We start from the raw sequence: 23,504 nt of genomic DNA on the forward strand, positions 1-23,504 counted from the left end.
GATATTTCATTTAAGTAATCCCTAGAAGAACCATGGGAAGTAGGTCTTATTATTCCTACTTTACCGATGAAGAAACTGATGTTATGAAAGGATGAATAATCATTATATATGTGGTTATTAAGTAGCAGGGCCAGGAATCAAACTCAAATTTCTTCGCTCCAAAGTCCATCCTTTCTACCACCATGTTATGCTGAATGTGTGCTTAAGGCTCCACGTGCACAGATTCACAGGCATTTAACATGTACGCCAGCACTCCAAAACACACGTACACACACACACAAGTACAACAAATGTACTAAAGTGTGTTGTTAGTAGAGCACACTGCCTAAACATTGCTTTAGTAAAAAAGGTTTAAATGGCTTGAGAAACAAGCTTTGGTCACTAAGGATGGAGAGATATTTCAGACTGAGAGGACAGACTGTGCAAAGGCCCACTGCAAAGGTTTGTTGCTTTGGGTGGAAGCTGCAGATAGGGGGAAGCAACCTCTCCCTGGCCTCCCCATACTGCAAATCTTTTTGTGAAAGAATGTTTTGAAACTTAAAAATAATAACAACATCAAAGAAAGAAATACTGCTGGGATTTGACGGGGTGACATGGGCACCAAGGGGTCTATGGGAATGTCGTCAGCAACAGGACAGATGTGCAGTAATTCTAGGGAAAACTACTGGCAAAAAGGAAGAGAACATATATACAAAAAGAAGGAGAGCCTGTTACTGAGGCCAAATTCCGTGTGTTTGTCTGATTCTTTAAGTTGCAGTTTATTGCTGCTCTGTATGTCTGAAGCTAGTTGGATGAACCTCCCAGACAGGAGAGAAGAACTGAGTGTTTTCCCCCCTTTACATGGTGACATTCTTCTAGGGTTTTTTTTTTTTTTTTTTTTTTTTTGGAACCATTTCTCTGTTCCAGGAAGTTGTCAAAACATGTGATTTTTAATTTTAAAGAAAAACAGGACTGAAATGTGTCAAGTCCCTGGAAATAGTCTGAAACTCAATTGAGTTTATGCAGAAAAACACACACTAAAAATCACAAGACCATCTGGTCACAGAGATCTCAGTTTCTCTGACAACACCACTGGAACTGTGGGAGGGTAAGTCTTGTAATCACCAAATGGAAAATTAGTCAGGAGAACAAACAAGAACAGACAGGTTTCAAAACAATGTATCCTAGTTCCTGTTCCACTAAACTTCAAGGGGCATGTCATCTCCCAAGGGTAACCTTGGACTCAAGAAGAGACTCAGGGAAAACAGAGCAAGTCTGAGATGTTGAGTGCAAAGCAAATCATGTTTAAGATATACTAAGGGAGTGGTTATTTAAAGAGTACTCAAGGCAAAAGTACATATAAAGTAGTTATTCTTTGTCTCTGTTTTGTGTTTGTATTGCTATAAAATAGGAATATTACAGTAGTAGTTATAATTCTTCTGAATGTTCATTAATAGTTATTAATTTTGCCAGTGTTAAATTCTCTTGAGTATTTGAAGTATCTGATAGTCAAAACTGGATATACACCAGAAAGGAATGAAAAGCAGGTAGAATCTACACCAAGCTTGTCTAACCCACATGCAGCCCAGGATGGCTTTGAATGTGGCCCAACACAAATTTGTAAACTTTCTTAAAACATTGTGAGGCTTTTCTGTGATTTTAAATTTTTTTTAGTTCAGCAGCTCTCTAGTGTATTTTATGTGTGGCCCAAGACAATTCTTCTTCCAATGCGGCCCAGGACAGCCAAAAGATTGGACTCCCCTGATGTACACACTCCCTGGGAGATGGGCAGACTCATGTAGGAGCTTGTTTATAGGTGAGCAGGAAATGCTAGTGGTCTTAGCAGAACCTGTGGTCAAACTGACAAGATTTCAAATGAAATTTTGGGCACTCTGCCCTATAAAAACGCGGTAAGCGCAGGTGGCGCATCAAGAATTCATCTGTAGGAAAAACCAAGAGAAGCTCACAAACTGTTTGTGAATGCTGAAAAATCTGTGTATTTTGAGTCTTTTAGCTAAGGTCTTGAATAGATAAATATCCAGTGGCTAATCTGCTCAGCAGACACCCTTCCTGAAAGCCATCTTTAGTGCCAGCATCATCCCAGTGTTCCATATTTGCCCATACCACTGCTTATGAAATATTTTTCCTTCTGTTTGGTTTTAGGTGGATTACTGATAAGTGTCATTTTGCACTTGGGGAAGGAATGAATGGAAGTGATGGGGGGAGGTAGGGTTGGCCACATCAGAAGAGGATAGGAGGAGAAGTTGGACTGACCTCCAAGCTGAGCGAGAGATGAGGGCTGCGGTGTGCTGCAGGCACCATCTGCTTGGGTGCTATTCTCAGTAGGCGATGAAGAAGGAGGTGACTTACCTGAAATTTCTGGAAGTGTTGGCTTGTCTTCTTTCCAGAAGTTCCCATCACGAAGAGGAAGTCAGGGGTTAGCACAAATGGTACTCTCTCTTTATTAATGCCCAGGAAACTTTTGTAATTCCCAAGAATGTGCCCGAAGTCAATATGAAATAGGTTTCCTTAAGAGAACAAAGTATCTGACATCATTACAGTGGCATAGCACTTTGTTCCTTAAAATAGTTTTTGAGTTGCCTAAAAATGAGTTATCTTGAAAGCATTTTTTACAATGTTTTGTCAGCTTGTGGTATTTTTTGTCTTAGCAGGTGTGTGAAAGTCGTAGCCACAAAACATTCTTTGAACCAAGTATGTTTTTGATATCCTTCTTGTGTTCTTTAGATGACAGCCAGATGCCACTATAAAATTCTCATCTCAAAATTATTCTCAGAAACATAAAGCAAACTCTCTGGCCAGTATGTCATCATTGTCTCTAAGACTCTCTTATGCTCTTTACGTAACTCAGGATAGACTGATGTTTCACTCTGCTTGGGGGCAGGGGTATTCGTCTTTTTCTTTTGAGTAGCCGTCTATGGCCATATCACCCTGAATGTACCTAAGCTTATCTGATCTCAGAAACGGGTAGCATGATAGAAGCAGAACACTGCGAGTCTCCTTTGGGTCAATTTCTACGCCTACTACTATCACCATCACAACTATCATCATCTTATTTGTTTGGCCCTTTATCATTTCTATTGTCCATAAATACAGTATCTCTTTTCATTCTCATAGGAAGAAAGCAGTCTGTCCCCATCTGATGCTTTTTCCAGACTCTACTGTTAAAATCGCCCAAATTCCTAGAGAAAAATCTCATGCTGTGGTGGCCACTACTGACTATTTTCAGAGTGGACAGTGAACCACGGAAGTGGAGTAGGTTAGGGAGATTTAAAGATATCTATAAGTTCTTTCTGTTGCTTCTGTGCAACATCTGTCACTGGCGATCCCTCCCAGCTTCTGGGATATGACCCTCTCCTAGTTTCCCAGCTGTCACTCTAATTTTGCCTTCTTAAGACTCATTTCCTGGCTCTTCTTCCCTCACTCACACCTCAGTCCTAAAGTGAGGTGGTCTCTCTAAAGCAGGGGTTCCCAACCACTGGGCCATGGACCAGTCCTTTGCCTCTTAGGAACTGGGCTACACAGCAGGAAGCGAGTGATGGGCAAGTGAGCAACTTCATCTGTATTTACAGATTCTCCCCATCGCTTGAATTACTGACTGAGCTGCACCTCCTGTCAGGTCAGTGGTGGCATTAGCTTCTCATAAGAACATGCACCCTACTGTGAACTATGCATGAGAGAGACCTAGTTTGTATACCCCTTATGAGAATCTAATGCCTGATGATCTGAGGTGGAGTTGAGGTGGTGATGCCAGCGCTGGGGAGTGGCTGCAGATACAGATTAACATTAGCAGAGAGGTTCCACTGCACAGAGACCATAATAAATCAATTCCTTGCAGACTCATATTAAAATCCTCTCAGTGAGTGGCAAGTGACAATTCAGCTGCATCTGGTGGCAGGCTTTATAGTGGCAAGTGAGTTGAAAAAAAAGTGTGTAATAAAGGTAATGCTCTTGAATGATCCTGAAACTATCCTTGCTCCCCCACCCCTGTCTTGAGGAAAAGTTGTCTTCCAAGAAACTGGTCCCTGGTGCCAAAGAAGTTGGGGGCCACTGTTCTAGAATAATTGAAGCACGAGTGTCTCTACACAACAAATTCTAAATATGTGCTCCAGTCTTAAACTCCATTTAAAGACTACTATGTTCTGAAAGGAGGTGGGGGATGGGGAGGTAGCATTTAATGGGTACAGAGTTACAGCTGGGGAAGATGAAAAAATTCTGGGGATGAATGGGGATGTTGGTTGTACAACAAGGTGAACATACTTAATATCACTGAACTGTAAGTATTAACTACAGTTAATTAACTGTAACTGTCAGTGGTTAATTTCAGCTAAAATAGTAAATGTTATGCTATGTATATTTTACCACAATAAAAATTTATTCTGCACTAAATAAACTCACCTGTCTCTGTGATCATAATATTGTCATTGTGTCTGTCGCCTATTCCAAGAACAAAGGTGGCCACACAATAGCCTGCACAGGAATAAACAAATCTCTCCACCGCTGCCTGAAACTAATGAAAATGCATTTGAATATTAGTTGTCTTCTAACTACAAAAAGCAGCATGAATCTACAAATGACTTCTAATAAGAGACTATTCTGGAAACCATTTTCAGAGAGCAAGTTAGCTGTGTCTGATTTCATTAGCATCATATCTATAAATTGCCAACTTTCTCATTGCTCTGCTTATATTTTAGGTGAATATCCAGTGAATCACAATGGCAGGAGGAACAAACAAGAGTCAAAGGGCAACAGTAATTTAATCAAAGGGTTCACTTCCTCTCCATGCATCACTTGCCAACAACTATACGGAATGCATGGTAATTTCGCTTCATTTGTGAACATGCTTTGCTTGTGACCACTGAGAGCATGCTTGGGTTCACAGATCCACATATATAACAGATTAATAAGTGCTACTCATTATATTTCCTCCCCAAAAGGCTGCTAACCATGCAAATGAGAAGTGCTAATCCTGTGCAGCAGAACTTTAAACGACAGCGAACAGCCTAACCACACAGCTTGTGAAGGATTGAGCATATGCACTTCCAAGGAATGGTGGAACTGACATTTTCAGCATCCATGATTTACCATTTAGATTAGAGTTCAGCAGTAAATTATAAATTACTTTGTTGGGCATGCTGTATTTCCCAGGTACATAAGAATTTATACATGGTAACTAAATCTTTTGGCTGAACAACAAAAATAGATAGCCATAAAAAGCACTAACGGATTATTTTACAGAACCAAATTTTAAGCAAAGCATGCCTGATAATCAAAAGAGAAGCAAATGCTCATGGAGTCCTGAACTCAGTGCCTCTATTTTATACAGATATGCTGTCACCATGGGAGAGCACTTAAAACCTCCATTATTTCACAAATAAAAACTTCACTAATATGTCAGGAGGCAAGAGACTGGCAGATTCTTTGAAAACGTGAAACCAATATTGCTATATAAATGACAACTTGTAAGGAGCCATTAGACTGGGAAAAAGCATGAGCTCACCTTGTCTTCAGTAGGGGATTTTTCTTTGAGCCAGTGATTCAGGACTTCATCTTTAAACGCTCCCGTGTTGCCAACCGTGCTTTGCTGAATTTTGGCAATTGTCGTGGCGTCTTTCACAATCTCGATCATTCCTACAGAAAGATGCACTGAGTCTGATGGAGATTGGGGGCCAGTGCCTGGCCCAGAGGAGAAAAGACCATGCCTTTGTTGAGTGAAGGGCAGAGGTTTTTTTTGACTAGAGAGCTATTTTCCAGGTCTATCCTGGTGGTTTTCTCATGAGGAACACAAAGAAAAGGAGGAGGATATGGAAGTTGTGTGGGATATGCTTTCAATATCCCTGAATGACAAGAGGAAAGGGCTGGTTTTGAATAGCAATAAATAAAAGCATTTATGTGCTGAGCATATCCTTCCTCAGATGGCAATCTGTGCCTTTTCCTTTTTTAAATTACAGGGTCAAATGTAAATGGTTTTGTAGAGTTCTCAGATCAGAAACTTGAATAAACATATGTATGACTGAAACTAATTAAAAATACGTGACAGTAGTGTGTAATAGCTTTGATAATGTGAGTTCTGCAATAGTAAAATAAGTGACAGATCTTTCCATCTATTTTTAAATGTTTATTTGTGAGAGAAAAGTTTAATGTGTAATGAAATGAGTTAAAGTTTAGAGGTGGAGATGGAAAGAGGAGGGAACAAGTTCTTACTAAAATCATTTCCATGTATAGTCACAAGGATTTGAATCATGCATTCATGTATTTTCAACAGATCCACATTAAATTGAGAGTCACATTCATCAGCATAGAAGTGTTTTCTTCCTTTTCACATAGATTACAATTGTGATTTTTCAGTTAGTAAATGTCTACACTGAAGGAATTATAATCTTTTCAAACTAGCTGAGTGGTCTATTCATCTCTTGAGGTAACTACATACCTATTTTGTCACCAGTTGAAATGCAACCATATGGCAGGAGGCACAGATCCAAAGATTCAGTCTCCCAAATGGACTCCATGATTCGCAGAATCTGGGCATCAAAACACAGAAATGTTTATATTATAAATATATATATATTAGCGTAATATATTTTCCTTTTCCCTTAAAAATAGCAATCATATTTAGTAACACAAAATATAAAAGTAAATGTAAAACATATAAGCAACAACTGTATGTTTATTGGTCAAGCTGGCACTCTAAAGTTTTTCTTCTTTGTGAGCTTGTTAATTTTGGTTTCTGAAATGTACTTTGGGGAAAAGGATAAGTAAATTTCTTTTGGAGTAGGTTTTAGCTGTGGTTCATCACCTCTTTGTTCAAAATGATCTGCTCTAGTTGTGTCTATTTTAGCACAAAACTCTAACATCCTTACACGTATTTATCACTCAAAGGCAACAAGCAAAGCAGCAGTAACTACAATGATGATAATGATAGCGAATATATAGTGAGTGCTGCTTTATGTGTGATCCTTGCATTGCCCTATAACTTAGACAGGATTATTATTCCTATTCTATAGGTGAAGGAACAAAGCCTTGAAGAGCTTAAATAACTTGTCCGTAGCTGCCAAACTATGTGCCCCAACAAATAAACAAAGTAGGCTGGGCATGATGACTCACACCTAGAATCCCAGCAATTCTGGCAATTATCTGGCTCATGCCTAGAATCCCAGCAATCTTGGCATTGTCATAGTGTCTTTCACAATCTTGATCATTCCTGTAGAAGGATGCAGAGTATAATGGAGATTGGGGGCCAGTGCCTGGCCCAGGGAAGGAAAGGCTATGTCTTTGATGAGTGAAGGACAAAGAGGTTTTTTTGATCGGAGACCTATTTTCCAGGTCCGTGCTGTTGGACTTCTTCCTCTTAGGAAGAAGAGAAAGAAAAGGAGAAGAATATGAAAGTTGTGTGGGAGGCTGAGGTGGGAGGATTGATTGAGTCCAGGAGTTCGAGACCAGCATGGGCAACATGGTAAGACCTCATCTCTACAAAAAATAAAATTTTCCAGGTATGGTGGTGCACACCTGTAGTCCTAGCTACTTCACAGGCTAAGGCAGGAGGATTGCTTGAGCTCAGGTGTTTGAAGCTGCAGTGAGCCATGATTGTGCCACCATACTCCAACCTGGGGAATAAAGCAAGACCTCATCTTTAAAAAATTTTAAAAGACTGGGCGCGGTAGCCCACGCCTGTAATCTTAGCACTTTGCGAGGCTGAGGAGGGCGGATCATGAGGTCAGGAGATCGAGAACGTCCTGGCTAACATGGTGAAACCCCATCTCTACTAAAAATACAAAAAATAAACTGGGTGTAGTGGCATGCACCTGTAGTCTCAGCTACTCAGGAGGCTGAGGTAGAAGAATCGTTTGAAACTGGGAGGTGGAGGTTGCAGTGAGCTGAGATTGAGCCACTGCACTCCAGCCTGGGCAACAGAGCGAGACTCTGTCTCAAACAAACAAACAAAAATACCACACATACAAAGTACATAAAGGGCAATGGCAAACTTTCACTCAAAATGAGAAGACCAACAATAAATTTTGAGTTTTTAAAGTACCTATCTTTGAACAATTCAAAATATTCTACATATTTATTTGAAATTTAATAAATTCGCAAAAAGTTTGATTTGATTTCTCTTTTTCTTTTCTAAAATACCTCCTGGACAATACGTAGACCATTCCTGAAATGAAAGCAAAGCAAACGTATTCCTGTTTCTATATTAGAAATAAGTAAAAACAGAAGTTTAGAATTAGAAACATGACCAGTTTATAATAGGCTACCTTTAAATCAATGTGATTTGTCTACTTTAAAGAAACCATATGAAGTATTAGAAATTATTACATCTACAATACTGAACAACTAAAATCTGGAGAATATTACTTTACAAACTTGTGAAGCTAAAGTTTACCTAGAAATGTTGGAAAATATGAAATAATTAGTGCTGATGCATTCACCGTTCTCCTTCTGCCATAATAATACTTTACTCTTGTCACTAACCTGCAGGATTTCTGTGGTGACCTACTTGTTCACCTTTTCTCTCCTTCCCATCATATCATTCTCTTGATTTGTGTATGTATTATCAGGGGATATGTATCTAAAAAGAGTGCCTAGAAATGCGCAGACATGTCTATGAACTAGAATGAAGTGAGTTCTGGGGATAAAAATGGCTATTTTCTATGTTATCAAGCTTAGAATGGGGTGTATAAAAAAGACATTAGGTGAGGCAGGTGAATCTGGCTACTTGGGAGTGTTGGATATGCATCTTGGACAGAAACATAATACTCATTAGACTGCATATCTAATAGTCTGCAGCCATGTTCCCCAAGTGAAAACTCTCTACTATGTAATATTTGATCATAATTCATCATATGAAAGAAAAGAGTGGGAATACAGCCAGTAGTAGAAGGCATGTTTTTGATGTAATACAGAATTGTGTTTTCAGATAATTGGACACAATCTTAAAACTAGCATACCTGTAAAATAAGCATGTCTTGGCGCAGATCATCACCATGCTTAAAGATAATTCCAATTGTTTCCTTTGATAGGGCTGTAGGATCAGCACATTTAAACTCAAGCCACAGTGGTTTTTTCTTGGAAGCCATTACTTTGCATTTTTCAATCTGTAAGGAAGCAGTCACATGTTCCCCCAACACAATGAATAATGAATACACATGGTGGAGACACAAATTCTCTTGCAAAACATCACTATAAACAAGGACAAAGTCCTAGTTGGAAAATGATTTTCAATATTTGGGTAAAAATACAGAAGTTGTTTTCAACAAATCTGGAAATGCCATGTGAGAGCGAATTCACAACTCTTAAACCAGTGCCTCTCAAACTGTGCTCCGAAGAACCGCAAGAGTCTTTGGAGGTGCCTAAGAGGTATGGCAGATCTTACCCTCTCCAAGCACACAGAGCTCTGGCACTCCCACACTCTCTTTAATACACGGCAACCTGGCTACTATATTTGGCCTCCTTCTGAGATTTAATTTGAAAAACTAACTCTAATGCTACCACAATGTCAAAAAACACTATTATTTCAGAATCAGATGCAATAGGCTACATCTAAGAAGATGAAATTTAATAGAAATAAATGGAAAATTTTGCATATAGGTACAAAGCACCCTCTCCCTAAACCTCATACATCTAAATAAATTCAAGGTAGGAGAAATGTGGCTTGGCAGTCACTCAAACATAAAAACAGTAGGTGTTTCAGGCAAAGTTCAGTTTACCACAGATCAAAATTGTGATGCAGTCTTTTAAAAAAGCAAACACAATTTGAAGCTGTATTAATATGTCATAATTCCTATCAATCCCTAAATAATGCACAGTGGATAGTGTGTGCTTTTGCTACAGGGCCAGTTTGCTGGTAATTGTACATAAAATCAAACATTCAGGGGAAGAACTTCCTCATCTTTTCATGTGGCTTAACTGCTACAGGAGTTGCTGCCCTGCCGTAAACAACTAGAAAACAATGCAAAAAATAGAAAACTCTTTTCAGACATTGAACAACAGGCAGGGTAGTTTCATGACCCCTGAGAAAAGGAAGACAAATGAAGTGAGCTCTGTAATTGCCCCAGATTACTGCCTGGGGGCTTTTTCTTGGCTACAGCACAGAGAAAGGAAATCCAGGCTGAGCCCACAGTCCAGCAGTCTAAATTACTGTAAATGAAGTCTCAGTGAGGAGAGAAAAGAGGAAACAAAAAAAATTGGCTGAAAAATTTCCAAATTTGAGAGGCCATAAGCTCACAAATCCAAGGAGCTCCATAAACTCCAGCAGGCTAAACACAAAGGAAACCATACTAGGGTACATCATAATCAAATTGCTGAAAACCAGAAATAAAAGAGAATCTTAAAAACAGCCTGGGGGAAAAAAAAAGGCATGTTATGCAGACAGAATCAAAGATAAGACTCATCATCAGAAAACATGCAAGCCAGAAAAAAAAAAATGCTACTGCAAGAAAAAAAAAAAAGTCAATCTAGAATTCCATATTCAGGGAAAATATTTTTCAAAAATGAAAGCAGAATAAAAAGTGTTTCAGATAAAAGCTGAAAGAATTTATTGTCAGCAAACTTGCAGTAGAAAAGATGTTAGAAGCTCAAGAAAATCTGGAACTATGTAAGGCAATAAAGAGTACCAAAAATGGTAAACATGCAGGCAAACAGTTAAAAATTATTTCATCTATTAAGTCTGTTAAGCCTATTTTTTTTAAAATTGTTTAGGGCAAAAGTAATAATATATTGTGGTGTTTATATTATATGTAGAAGTTAAAATCATAATAAAAATAATGTGAAGGATGCAGGGGCTTAATGGAAGTATACTGTTACCCGTGTAATTACATGTATATTAAGTACTTTGTTATTTAAACATAATCAAGAGTGTGTGGTATTGATGTAAGGACAGACATTTAGATCAGTGGAACAGAACAGAGAATCTAGGTGTACACCCACACATATATGGTCAGTCGATACTTGACAAAGGTGCCAAAACAGTTCAACAGGAAAAAAAAAAAACCCAGTCTTTTCAACACATGGTGCTGAAAAATCTGGATATTAACATTAAAAAATGAACTCTTAACTTTCACCTCACACTGTATACAGAAATTAACTCAAATTGGATTGCAGACTTTAATGTGAGAATTAAAACCATAACCCTTCTAGGAAAAAAATATCTGCCACATTGAGTTAAACCAGAATTTCTTAACCTTGGCACTGTTTCCATTTTGGGGTGGCTAGTGTTTGTTCTGGGGGACTATCCTGTACCTTTCAGAGTAGTCAACAGCATCTAGTGTCCTCTACCCACTAGATGCCAGTAGCATTCTCCCAGTTATAACCATCAAGAATGTCTCTACACATTGCCAAATGTCCCTTGGCAGACAGAGGGATCACTACAGGCTGAGGCACTGGATTAGACAGATTTCTTGTTTTTATTTGAAACAGGATCTTGCTCTGTAGCCCAGGTTGGAATGCAGTGGCAAAAACACAGCTCACTGCAGTATCAAACTCCTGAGCTCAACCGATCCTCCCACCTCAGCCTTCAAAGTAGCTGGGACCACGGCACGCCACCATGCCCAGCTAATTTTTACATTTTTGTAGAAATGAAATCTTGCCATGTTGCCCAGTCTGGTCTCATACTCCTTGGCTCAAGTGATCTTCCTGCCTTGGCTTCCCAAAGTGCTGGAATTACAGGTGTGACACACTGTGCTAGGCCTAGACAGATTTTTTAGATAAGACACTAAAAGCACAAACCATTAAAGAAAAAGTTGCAAATTGGACTTAATCAAAATTTAAACCTTCTGCTCTTTGAAAGACACTTCTAAGAAATTAAAAAGGCAAGCCACGGACTAAGAGAAAATATTTGTAAAATGCATACCTGATAAAGAGTTTGCATACAGCTTATATAAGTGACTCTCATAAATAAAAAGAAGAAGGCAACCCACCTAAAAACTGGTGAAAGATTTGAACAAAAAAATTTCAGAAGAAGGTACTCTAATGGAAAATAAGCACATAGATAATCAACCTCATTACGGAAATGCAAATAAAAACAACAGTGATATACCACTTCATACTCATTTGAATGGCTAAGATTAAAAGGACTGATAACAACAAGTGCTTACTAGGATGTGGAACAACTAGAACTCATACACATTGCTGGTGGGAATTTAAATGTACAACTACTTTGGAAGAATGGCTTCTTGTAAAATTATACACATACACCATCTGACCCAACTATCCCACTGTTAAACATTTACTCAAAAATGAATGGAAAACAAACTGTGGTATATCCATATAAGGGACTGCTACTCTGTCATAAAAAGAAATAAATTACTGATACATACAATAACATGGATGCATCTTAAAAGCATTACAGAAAGTAAAATAATTTAGATATAAAACTATATACTGTATGATTCCTCTTACTGAAATTCTAGAAAAGGCATTTTATGATAGAAAGTAGATCTGTTGTATTAGTAGAGAGAATGAGAGAAGAAAAGGACTAATTGCAACGGGACATGACAGAACTTTTTCTATAACATTTCTATGGAAATGTTCCAGATCTTGATTATGGTGGTAGTTATATAACTATACATTTGTGAAAACTCATTGAATTCTACATTTAAAATAGACAATTTTTATTGTGTTATAAGGAATATCTCAAGCTGATTTAAAATAATATGGAAGGGAAATTGTCTGGTATTGAGGCTTTTATAACCAGTGATCAGACAAGGGCTTAAGAGAAACCCATCCACAGACTCTACGGCTTCCCGATCTCTGCATGAACATTAGCTTTTAAGTATTGGACCCCAGCAAGCATGTTAGACATCTTCAAGACATAAAAGACCACATGGAGACATCCAAATGATACCTACTGCCAGTGCTCCTGCTTTCAGTCCAGGATCATAGGGAACTCTAAAGCTTTTGGGGAGATGAGAATTCTGCAGGTTTTCAAGCTTTTGTTTAAGTTGTGCAATAACTGTAATTGTCAAAAGTAAACAAGAGTTATGTGAGTTCAAGAAATCATCAGTATTATCTATAACATTTTCTGAGAACACACTTATTCACAGCATTCTATATATTTGTTTTGGTGTGGAGCAGGAGAAAAATGGGTGGGCCCTGCCTTTGAGGAACTAATCACATGAACTGGCAAGATACATCAGGCTTACTGTGAGCAACATAACCATGTATACCTACTACAACAGGGGACAGAAATGTGTGAATATATGTGGGATAACACATAGACATTAACACAATCAAGTAGAGAAGAATGCTCTGAGGGTAATGTTAAGGAATTAACACTGTAGTTTTATTTCCAGAATGTGAAACTTTACCATCTGATTTGAGGAACAGACAGTTGAAGAAAATAATAAATGGAATTTGGTTAGGGTTCTGTAATTTCTTTCAAAAAAGGAACTTAGGTTCTGTAGAGAAGTAGAGAAGATGGATGTGACAATCTTAACATTCTAAAGGCAAACTACATGAATTAAAAATTACTGGATAACCAACAGAATAAGGGTCCATACAAATGTTTTCCTTTCTTAAAATACAAATAAAATATTATTATTACCATTATCATTTTTAGGAGGAAGCATTGTAAGAATCAAAGGGAGAAAGGAGAAATTTTAAATATTCAGAAGTTTAAAATACTGACTGAGTACATGAAGTGTCTATATAATAAGCCATAGTGCTAGGTCTAGGTATAGAAAAATGAAAAAGAGATATCCTCTACATTCAAGGTTCATACAGTTTACCAGGCCACTTAAGGACTTTAATTTAATGTAGTATCAATCAAAATCTATAGAAATACAGAGGGGTGACTAATTTTCCTAGGGCACGGGCAGATTTTCTTATGGTATGTATAATATATTAGAAATCACTTGAGAGAGAAGACAGGGTCTGTGTGTGTGTTTATTACCTTTACACACACAGATACACACACACAATCGTCTCTTGGTCTCTGTAACGATTGGTTCCAGGACCTCCTGCAGATACCAAAATCCACGAATGCTCAAGCCTCTGATATAATATGGTGTAGTATTTGCATATAACCTATGCACTTCCTCCTATATATTGTAAATTATCTCTATATACCTATAATATCTGATACAATGTAAATGCTATGTAAATAGTTATTATACTATACTGTTTAGGGAATAATGACAAGAAAAAAGTCTGTACATGTTCAATGCATATGTAATTTTTTTCCCAAATGTTTTCTATCTGTGCTTGGTTGAATTTAAAGATTTAGGACCACAGATAGGAAAGAATGAATGTATCTCTATATATTACTCGAGACATATACACAGAGAAATGCCAAAAATTTAAAATAGCCTCTCAACAATTCATCATTTTATAAGACTGAAAACTTGAAAACTACATGTGTATATTCAGAGATGTGAAGAAAAAGGTAAAGATTTGGAAATATCTAATCTTTGTGTATGCAATTGTTCTTAAAAATACATATTATATCTGCATGTTACTTAACTCTTCAGAGTTAAGAATATGTAAATATAAAGTTAAAAATTATGAACTTGTAAAACGAGAACTTTAATGTGCTTACTCTATGCAGACAGAAGACTAAAAATTGTGTTCTTGGTGCCTTTGGAAGGATGCAACTTAGATTCCAGAAAAAAAAAGAATTATAGGAACAATAGCATTTGGAGACGAAAGCATCTGGAAAGAGAACCAAGAAAACATAGCCACTGTACCTTGGGAACTGACGTCATATTTTTCAGCAGAGAGCGATTTAATATCAAGGGTGACTTTTTGTAACGTCTCAATTACTTGAACTTGTTGGGTAAAGTCATGAAGCATGGCTGTACCACAGCCCCTCAGGTAGGCTTCCAGGATCACGGCGAATCTCTGCTGATAGTGTCTGGACTGGGCTATCTCACTTCTCAAGAACCAAAACAAAAAGTGACCGATTCTTTTGTTCTGAGGGCAGGTACAAGAAAGTTGAAATTATTATGACTAATGCTTTAGGTCTAACCAGTCAATTCTTGGCAACTTAAAATTTCATGCTATTATCAAAATGGAAGTACTTACTCTTAAACCACGCTTCAGCAGAAATCTGGCAAGGGCACTATCATGGTATGGTTCAAATTTCACAGCCTAAAGGAAGAAAATATTGGCATTTGTAGGACTGTATTCTATGTTGTTGCATCAGGGAAAAGGAAATGGAGAAGAACTGGTACTCTGCTTTAGTGGGTCTTCATGGCTAGAAAGACGAAAATCTTAACAGTCACTTAAGTTTAATCCTCTCTTTTAGAAGACAGTTAGGACCAGACTGAATCACTTGCTTAAGATCATAGAGCAGCCAATGACATAAGTGGGATTAGAGGCTGAAACTCTTGACTCACAGTCATGTGCTGTTGGTAAATTCAAAGGTGGAGAGGTGAGGGAATTTGCTCTAATTAGGTCTTACTGGTTTTGCTGGAAGGATAGAGAGGAAAGATGGAGACACTGTAACAAATCTATAAAGTGGAAGGTAAGAGAGGATGTGAGAAAGAAAATAGACAGCAGAGATATAGTATAATACACGTAAGGAGAAAAATATTCATTAGATAGGAATATCCTAAAAGCCCTGTAGCTTCCCTTTTTGGCATATCACTGGCAAGTTACTGTACTGTCTCATAGGTTTTAACTACAAGTAAACAGTGAGTGGGTCTAGGTCAATCCACACAGAGCAATCACTACCCCCTGCCACAATTTGGTGTGTACAGAGCTTCCTGTCCAAAAGTCCCTGATTTTATGTTTTCTTAAGTATAATTTGATCTTCATTTTTAGTGTTTAGTCATTTTCATATCACTGGGCTGATGTTAGAGAATATTGACTTTGTACAGGTCCATTATTGAACAGGAAGAACCAATAAAATTGGTAAAAGCACAATTAAATATTTTGAATGCATGGCTGTTTCATTGTTCTCTGTGCTTTTCTGAAGTTTGAAATAGTTCATAATTTCAAAAGCAGCAACACTAACAAATATTGTTCAGATTATTATAAAAGCATGTATAGAGGATAGATGTCATATGTATACATGAAGAGAGACTTAATATTAAATATCTCAGAGTATGCCCTTTATGAATATAAATGGCATATCCTTTTTTCTTGAGGAATGGAAGAAATTCCCATTCTAGTTTATATTTTAGGAACGGGGGCTTCTTGGAAGGAGTCACAATTCCTCCTCTGGTGTTCCAGTTTGGAAATGATCAATAGTGACTTCATCATGTTTCAATTATGCAAGTGTTTACAAAAATGCTTTTCAAAGGTATTGTCAAATAGGTGCCACTGTAGCTGCATCAAAGGGCTTAATTCTGAGAATGTGGTCATTTAGCCACCAGTACTCATTTTTGAAATGTTTTAAGTTTCTAACCCAGATGTGAGTCTTTCTGACCTTCTTCAGGTTTCACTTCTGTAAAGACAGTACAGATCTCAACTAGGAGACCATTTTAATCAGGAATGAGTCATATAGCCATAGCTGAAAATGTCTCAAGTAGTTTTACAAATGACTACTCTTCTTCAGATTTAAGACCACAAATTCAATGTTAATATTATTTATTGACCTTTTTCATTTAACACATTTCTAAAAAGAACATTATTCATTTTCCAGCTCTTTAAAGTTTACTTGTGAAAACTAATTCATGGTAGCCTTGGGATTTGCAATAGAGCTCATCCAAGTTTATGTTGTTTTTGTTAAGGAGAGCTAGAAAATTGAAAATTCTTTAATTATTCTAAAATTGTTTAGTGTTATACCAATATCTAAACTAGTGAAACAAACTGCTGAATATATTTAATGGATGAAAACAAAGCCAAATGTAATGTTTCAAGTATCTGACTAACAGGAAGGTGAAGATTCAGAGTTAAAGTTGAGGCTATCCGAAATGCTTATCAGAAAACTCCAGAACTTCCTAGAAATAATAGATAGTGATTAGACAGTTTAGTGTGTAAAATTTAGCCTGGTTAATTCTAAAGATCTCAGGCTAAACATCACTTACTCAGAACTCTCCCTGGGTCCCTTAATCAAAATTATGTGTCCTTTGGATCCCTGGACTGTTTTCTCATAATATGGTATAGTTTACCCTTAAGTATTTGTCACAATTTGGTATTAAACATCTGTTTGTCTGTGTACTCATTTAATGCCAGTCTTCTCAGTACGTGTTGTTGAATTAATGAATAAATAGGTCTGTGCTCTAAAATAGCATTTCTATTCAAATTCATTTACTTCCTTTTCCTTGTCAAGCAGTACAATATAATTTGAGAACTGCTAAAGTGAGCAGGAGAACTGTTTCCCCTCCTTTCTTTAAATTCTTAGCTAAACCTTAGAAAAATCACTTGTCCTCTCAGGACCCCAAGGAATGTCATGAGAAACAGAGTAGAAATACATACAGTCCTATACCTGTCTGCAGAGAGGAACTTTCAAGATTCTACCCAGACATGAGATGTTATTCTGTGAACTGCAATAAACATAGAGAGTAAGACCTTTTCTCTCTAGCCCCAGAATCCTGACACCGGACTGATGAAGGATATGGTGGTGGGTTTGTGAAAGGTTTGGGGCAGTGAAAAGAGCAGGATCTGGAGGCAGACCTCCTGGGTTTGAATTCTGGTCTGCCTCATTCAGAGTATGTGACCCGGGGCACCTTACTTAGCCTCTTTGTAGCTCAGTTTCCTCATGTACAAAGTGCAAATATTAATTTGACTTCCATCATAGTTATTGGAAGAGTTAAATGAGACAATACTGAAAGCATGTCAGTCACTTGGAGTCACAAGGAAGCATTCAGTAAGTGGAATCTATCGTTAAAGTAATAAATGAGAACAAAGTATTCCCTCAGGGCCAATTCTCCTAAAAACGTGAAGTACTACTGTCTTCAAAACACTTGTCAGCAAACCCTCCAAGACAGTAAAAATGTGCATGGAACAGTTTACTACTTTTTGAGGCCGCTTCATCAGATCTACTTTGGCCGATGATGAAGCTCTGAACAAAGGGCGTTTGATGACAACTGAATGGGGTGCTTGTGCACATGCAAATAAATTCCTTTTGAGAAGGCTTCCATTGATAACAACACCAACACCCCCTACCTGGACCAGCTGTAGAAGGTAATGCAGAACATCATCGTCCTCCAGACTCTCCAGTTTCTGAACTGCAATGGCTCTTACATTTTCATCTGAGAAATTGCAGTCCAGGAGTTGCATTGTTAAGCCAACATCCAAAGCACTTTGATCCCAGACTTCCCTTCTGGCCAACAATTGGTATGTTTTGGCCACAATTTCTTGCTGTCCCCATTTCACTGAGCTAAATAGCTTAGGATATGCTTTTGGGTGCTTAAGGCTTTCATATCTAAAGTGCCAGAGCAATTCTTTGTCCTCTGCTGTGAGAGGGTTAAGTGGATCAGTGGCTATGATTGCCTCCAATTGCTTGCGAAGCTGGTTGGGCATTTCTGCTCGAACCCGGTCACCTTCCGGGTCAGGGGTGGGCTGATGCTTAGGCAGGGCTATTGGGTAGCAGTAATTATCCAGAAGAATGGAGATGGACATTGAGTTCTCCTTGTCTGGGTTGGTTGCAGATGTGAGTTTGTCAGCATTGAAGCTTCCTTGATCTTCTCCCTTCCCGGATATCTGCCACATGTGGAGGACGTATTCTCCACGGCGCAGGAGGAACCGGTGGTCTATTAGCAGCAGGTTCACATAATAGAGAAGCTGAGCTTTGCCCTTGGACTCAGAACTGGGGGACTCCGCAGGGGCCTTGCTGGACAGTGCTGGAGCTTTGCCGCAGTAGATCTGGAGGTTCAGTAGAGCGCCTTTGGGCAAGTCTTTGATTTTGATACTGAACTCAAGCCACACATTCCAGAGCACCTCCTCTGTGAAGGGTTTGGGGCTGGTTCTCCTTTGGCAAAGGACTTGCTGTCCATGTTGGATGTTTGCCTCTACAAAAACCGTGAGGTCGGTGTTCCGCGGCAGGACCGGGATATCAATGCCTCTAATCTTCACCCTGAACTTGCGGTCACAGTCCCACAGGGACACAGTGAACACACTCTCATGGTCCTTGCCGTGGATGGTCAGCTGCTCATGGTAGCCAGTGACTCCCGTGCAGTCGTCCACCAGCGGCCACTCTTCCTTCCTCACCTCGTCTAGGGCCGGATCCGGAGGCGTGTCCAGCACCAGGTGAATCTCTTCTCCGTTCTTGAGGCAGTGCCTCACCCACTGGAAGTTTTTGATGGGCGTTTCGCCCACCAGGTACTCATCGCGGCCACAGACGCGCAGCACAAAATCCTGTTCGCTTTGGCTTTCGGGGATATCCATCAGATATTTCTTCTTGGCCATCTTGGTGAAGAAGCTCTGCAGGATGGTGCCGGGGGTGTCGTCGGCCGATACCTTGATGGTCTGGCTGGTGGTGCTGCGGTGAATGACGATGAAGATGCAGTTGTTGGCAATCTTCTTCCACAGGTACTCCGGGAGGGGCTTGGACGTCACCCAGGGGTGCATGGCGTAGAGCCTGGGGTCGCGGCTGGCCACCTCCGCCATGCGCGGGGTCACCAGGCCGCGGCGCGTGAACTCCAGCTCGTCGTCGTGCACGTTGCTGACGTCGGTGACGTCATAGCCAATCAGCGCGGTGAGCTGCCGCTGGAAGGCCTGCGACTCCTCGGAGGGCGCACGCCGCTGCACCAGGTGGATCTGGCCCGGGCTCCGGTGCATGGCCTTCCAGTAGCGCAGGCAGTCCAGAGTCTGCACCACCTGGTACTTGTCGTAGATCTCGTACCACTGCCCCTTCTTCTGGTAGAGCAGGAGGAAGTGGTCCGGGCCCAGCCGGTGGTAGAAGTCCGCCGCCACGCTGGTCTCCAGCGCGCGCAGCCACACCTGGGCCTTCATCTGCTCCACGTTGCCGTGGCCCGCCACGTGTAGCAGCGCCGTTTCGGGGCTCTTGCAGCTGCGCTGGCTGGTGGGCAGCACGAACTCGATGGGGATGAGCTCCATTGAGGACAGGCTGGCCGCAGCGCTGCGCGGCTTCATCCTCCGGCGCCTGCGGCGGTTGTCCTCTCTCAGCACCACAGGCTGTTCATAGTTCTCCAGCTCCATGCCCTAAGCGACCTGGGAGCGGAGGGACACAGGGATTTGTCACAAGAAAGGCATTTTCCCTTTAAGTTTTTCTGGCGAGATGAGAGGAAGAGGAGGTATAAGCGGCAGACGTGTGCACAGGGACCCAGAGAGACCAAGGATTTTAAGCTGAAAGCACTACAGCCTTTCAAAGCGTGGGCTTTGGAGTCGGGCGGTGAGTCTTGGCCCTAGCAATTACATTCTGGGTCACTTGGGGGCTGTTTAATATCTGAGCCTGTTTCTCATCTCTCAAAGGAATCAGCAATGCCTCAGAGGGTGGAGGTGAGAGTTAAATAAAGTAATACTTGTTCAATATGGGTGACAGGTATATGGAGGCTTATTGATTCTTCTACTTTTGTATGCTTTGACAGTTTTAAAGAGGTGGGGAAAACACTCATCCAGCACAGCGTGTGACACGTTATAATGGCTCAGAATGGAAATTGTTCTTAAACATACTGAAACGTATAGATGACTAAAACAGTACAGTTAAGGATCAAGTCCAAGTTTACAAGGTGCATCATGAGATGCCAGAAAACCTCACTTTGAAAACAGGCCCTTAACTTAACTTCCTCTTTGTTCAGTCTCACACTTCTTGGAACCCAGACACTTCACCCAACTTGCGTCACATTCCCTGTTCTCAAACTGCCTGGGCCCAGGATCTACTCCCTAGTCAATTTCCTGTCTCTTGGATTCATTTTTTTTTCCTAATTAGGAAAACAAGTCATTTCATTCATAAAACTAAAAAATGTTGGAATTGATAAAGTTACAGTCAAAACTGTTTGCAGATAGGTAAAATTTTGAATCATGGAATTTGTCAGTATTCTGGCTGTCATTGCTATATTATGGCAGTATCTTAGAAGAGTCACCCAAGACTGTACTCTCCTAATAGAAACATTTAGGTAATTTTGACTTTGTACCAATTAATTTGATCTGTCTCTACTGAATAGTGGGGAAGCCACAGGATGGAGAGCAGGATTTCTGGAATCTAGTGACCTTCTGTTTAGATCCCCAATCAATTATTTAACTTTTTTTTTGCTCTAATATTTTCATTTTTATAACACATATTCACAAATTTATTCTCATTAACCTCTTTCCACAAAATTCAGTAAGTACCTACCCTTCACAAAGCAATTAAGCATAAATGTGACATACTGCAATATGAAATCCTTCAAATAATGATTGAAATTGGAAAGGCATTAAAACTGAAAGATGAATAGATAGGTATTTTGCTTTTAATATTTAGTGTTACTTCATTGTAATGCATTATATTCTAAACAGGAATCAACTATTGAAACAAAATGTTTCAGAAAGTATCATTTACTCTTTTAAATAACTAATGTTAGACTCACAACTACATTATTTCCTTAAGAAATAGTGGAGCATTTGATGTATACCAAAAAAGAGAGCTTGATTAAAAGATAAGAAAGACAAATTTCATTTGATCCAAACTTATGTTAAATCTTGGCTTAACTTTTAAAACCAATATTCCCTCTCTTAAAATATGAACTTATATTTAGTACGTGAAACCAACTGTCCTAAAGAACTGTCTCTTGTGGCTTAAAGCATTCATTTTGGTCTTTTGCTGCATTATAGAATAACTAACAAAGAAGAGAACTGTAAGATACATTGATATTGACACTAACTTGAAATAAAACATGTCCAAATTTAGGCAGCATATAAATACACAGCAATAACTTCTGCCTCGGTGATACCAAACGATCTTATAAGATGCAGAGGAAAACAGGCTGACTAATACTCACTGGTTTCCTTCATGGTTGAACTATGAAGCTTTCTCCTTTTATGAGATGATGTTGGAAACACTGTAAGTACAGTAATCTTTAAGCATGCACTTGTAAGAATATGAAGCTTGGCTGCCGTGCCTTCCCTTTTCCTCCCCAAACAAAAACAAAGATCTGATGCACCTGCAAAACTATTGCCGGAACCTAGTGGATATCCACAATACAGGTTGTACTAGACAATGAAACACAGACATTCAGTGGTAGTATCATCTCAAGAACTGACACCAGTTCCAGATAAAAATAATCTAGCCCAGAAGGAAGTGCCACTATTCCGTGTCAGACCCAACAAAGAGCAAAAAATAGAAGGAAGCAATACCTGATAAAGCAGCGGAGGCGATGATGCTGAGGGATCATTTGTTTAATTTTTGAAAACAAAACAAATTCAAACCTACCCAGTGTGCCTCTAAACTCTTCCGCTTTTCTGGGGCTCCCTTCATATCCAGATGCAGAGGAAGTGTTGCAGTTACCAGGAAGGAAGTTTTAACCAAGTTGATTATACGTGTGATTGCTCATTTTAAAAGTGTCAGAAATGCATTTCCTGTTTTAGCATAGAGAGGGCAAGAGTATGAGACTGAGCAGTGTTTACCATGGTTTTTTTTCTTTTTCTTTTTTTTTTAAACTCTTTGAACTAATTTTTCAAAAGTTGTGATACTGAGACAAAATGACATAAATCCAAACCAAAAATATCCATTATGAGACATAAACATATGATCTATCTTTGTAGCTAGTTCTAAGTAGAAGAAAAGGCCTGAGAGCCACAGTATTAGACATATTATTAGGAAGACTTTTACCAGTCAAATTAAACTCATTCCCTTCCTGGGAATTCAAATGAATCCTTGTTTATACACTAACTGATGGGTGAGGGAAGAGAAACCTAGTCATCTTGAGGACTAAGTTATCAAGCTGAATATTTTTAAAGGCACGGTCTGGGAGCTCACTTCCTTAGCTTGGTGAGAGCTTTCTCTATTTTTTCAGAGCATTTGGGGCCTAAAATATCACTGGCTCAGACTGAAAGCACTGCAGCATGTGCATGTGTATGTATATAAATGTGACATACTGCAGTAAGTAACTCTTCAAATAATGGTTGAAATGCTAAAAGTATTAAAATTGAAAGATGAATAATAAGGTATTTTGATTTTAATGCTTAGTACCACTACATTGTAATACATTATATTCCAAACAAGGATCAACTATTGAAACAAAAATTAATGCTTCAGAAAATGTCATGTGTTGAGGATGGAGCCTTACTGTCAACAATGATTGATCAATTGACTGCAGACAAAATATCTGGTATCAAGGGGGAAATATTTAGTATCATGGGAAAATATCTGGTATCCTGGGGAAATATTTGATATCATGGGGAAATTGGGGAACTGAACACTGTTATAGCATCAGGCAGATTCCATCCTGGGAGATGGCTCCTGATTCCTATGGGAGTAGAGAATGAATAGAAAAGCCATCCTAAATCATTTTTAGGGTAGCTTTGTATCTTCCAGGTGACCTCAGTTCTTTGCAGAACCTCCAAGCATCCTGAACCAGTGCCCCCTTCCCTCCATCTCAAGAGTTTCCTATACTAGAGTTCATCACACACACACACAGACTCTCTCTCTCTCTCTCTCTCTCTCTCTCTCTCTCTCTCTCTCTCTC

General features: G+C 39.2%; 1 protein-coding gene and 1 long non-coding RNA gene across 5 annotated transcripts in view; one reads left to right on the forward strand and one right to left on the reverse strand.

The window, feature by feature from the left end:
- Positions 1–22,331, reverse strand: part of PIK3CG (phosphatidylinositol-4,5-bisphosphate 3-kinase catalytic subunit gamma) — a 40,321-nt gene extending 17,990 nt beyond the window's left edge. The window contains exons 1-10 of one of the 4 annotated variants that reach the window (XM_032276316.1): positions 22,250–22,331; positions 18,046–20,052; positions 15,016–15,081; positions 14,679–14,904; positions 12,843–12,946; positions 8,946–9,092; positions 6,428–6,518; positions 5,498–5,628; positions 4,396–4,507; positions 2,350–2,507 (exon numbers count right to left, since the gene is read on the reverse strand). In XM_032276316.1, coding sequence (XP_032132207.1) covers positions 2,350–2,507; positions 4,396–4,507; positions 5,498–5,628; positions 6,428–6,518; positions 8,946–9,092; positions 12,843–12,946; positions 14,679–14,904; positions 15,016–15,081; positions 18,046–20,040 — 3,030 coding nt within the window. In that variant the 5' untranslated portion in view covers positions 20,041–20,052; positions 22,250–22,331. The other 3 variants (XM_032276314.1, XM_032276315.1, XM_032276317.1) reach the window with 3 other exon arrangements.
- LOC116550331 lies at positions 1,642–22,746 on the forward strand. The gene is made up of 3 exons (XR_004268340.1): positions 1,642–1,745; positions 20,822–20,826; positions 22,736–22,746. It is a non-coding gene; the product is annotated as an uncharacterized LOC116550331 (long non-coding RNA).
- The last annotated feature ends 758 nt before the right edge of the window (positions 22,747–23,504 follow it).

Source organism: Sapajus apella, unplaced genomic scaffold, assembly GCF_009761245.1.
Source record: "Sapajus apella isolate SASKATOON/1434 unplaced genomic scaffold, GSC_monkey_1.0 scaffold7, whole genome shotgun sequence".
NCBI classification, from domain to species: Eukaryota; Metazoa; Chordata; class Mammalia; order Primates; family Cebidae; genus Sapajus; species Sapajus apella.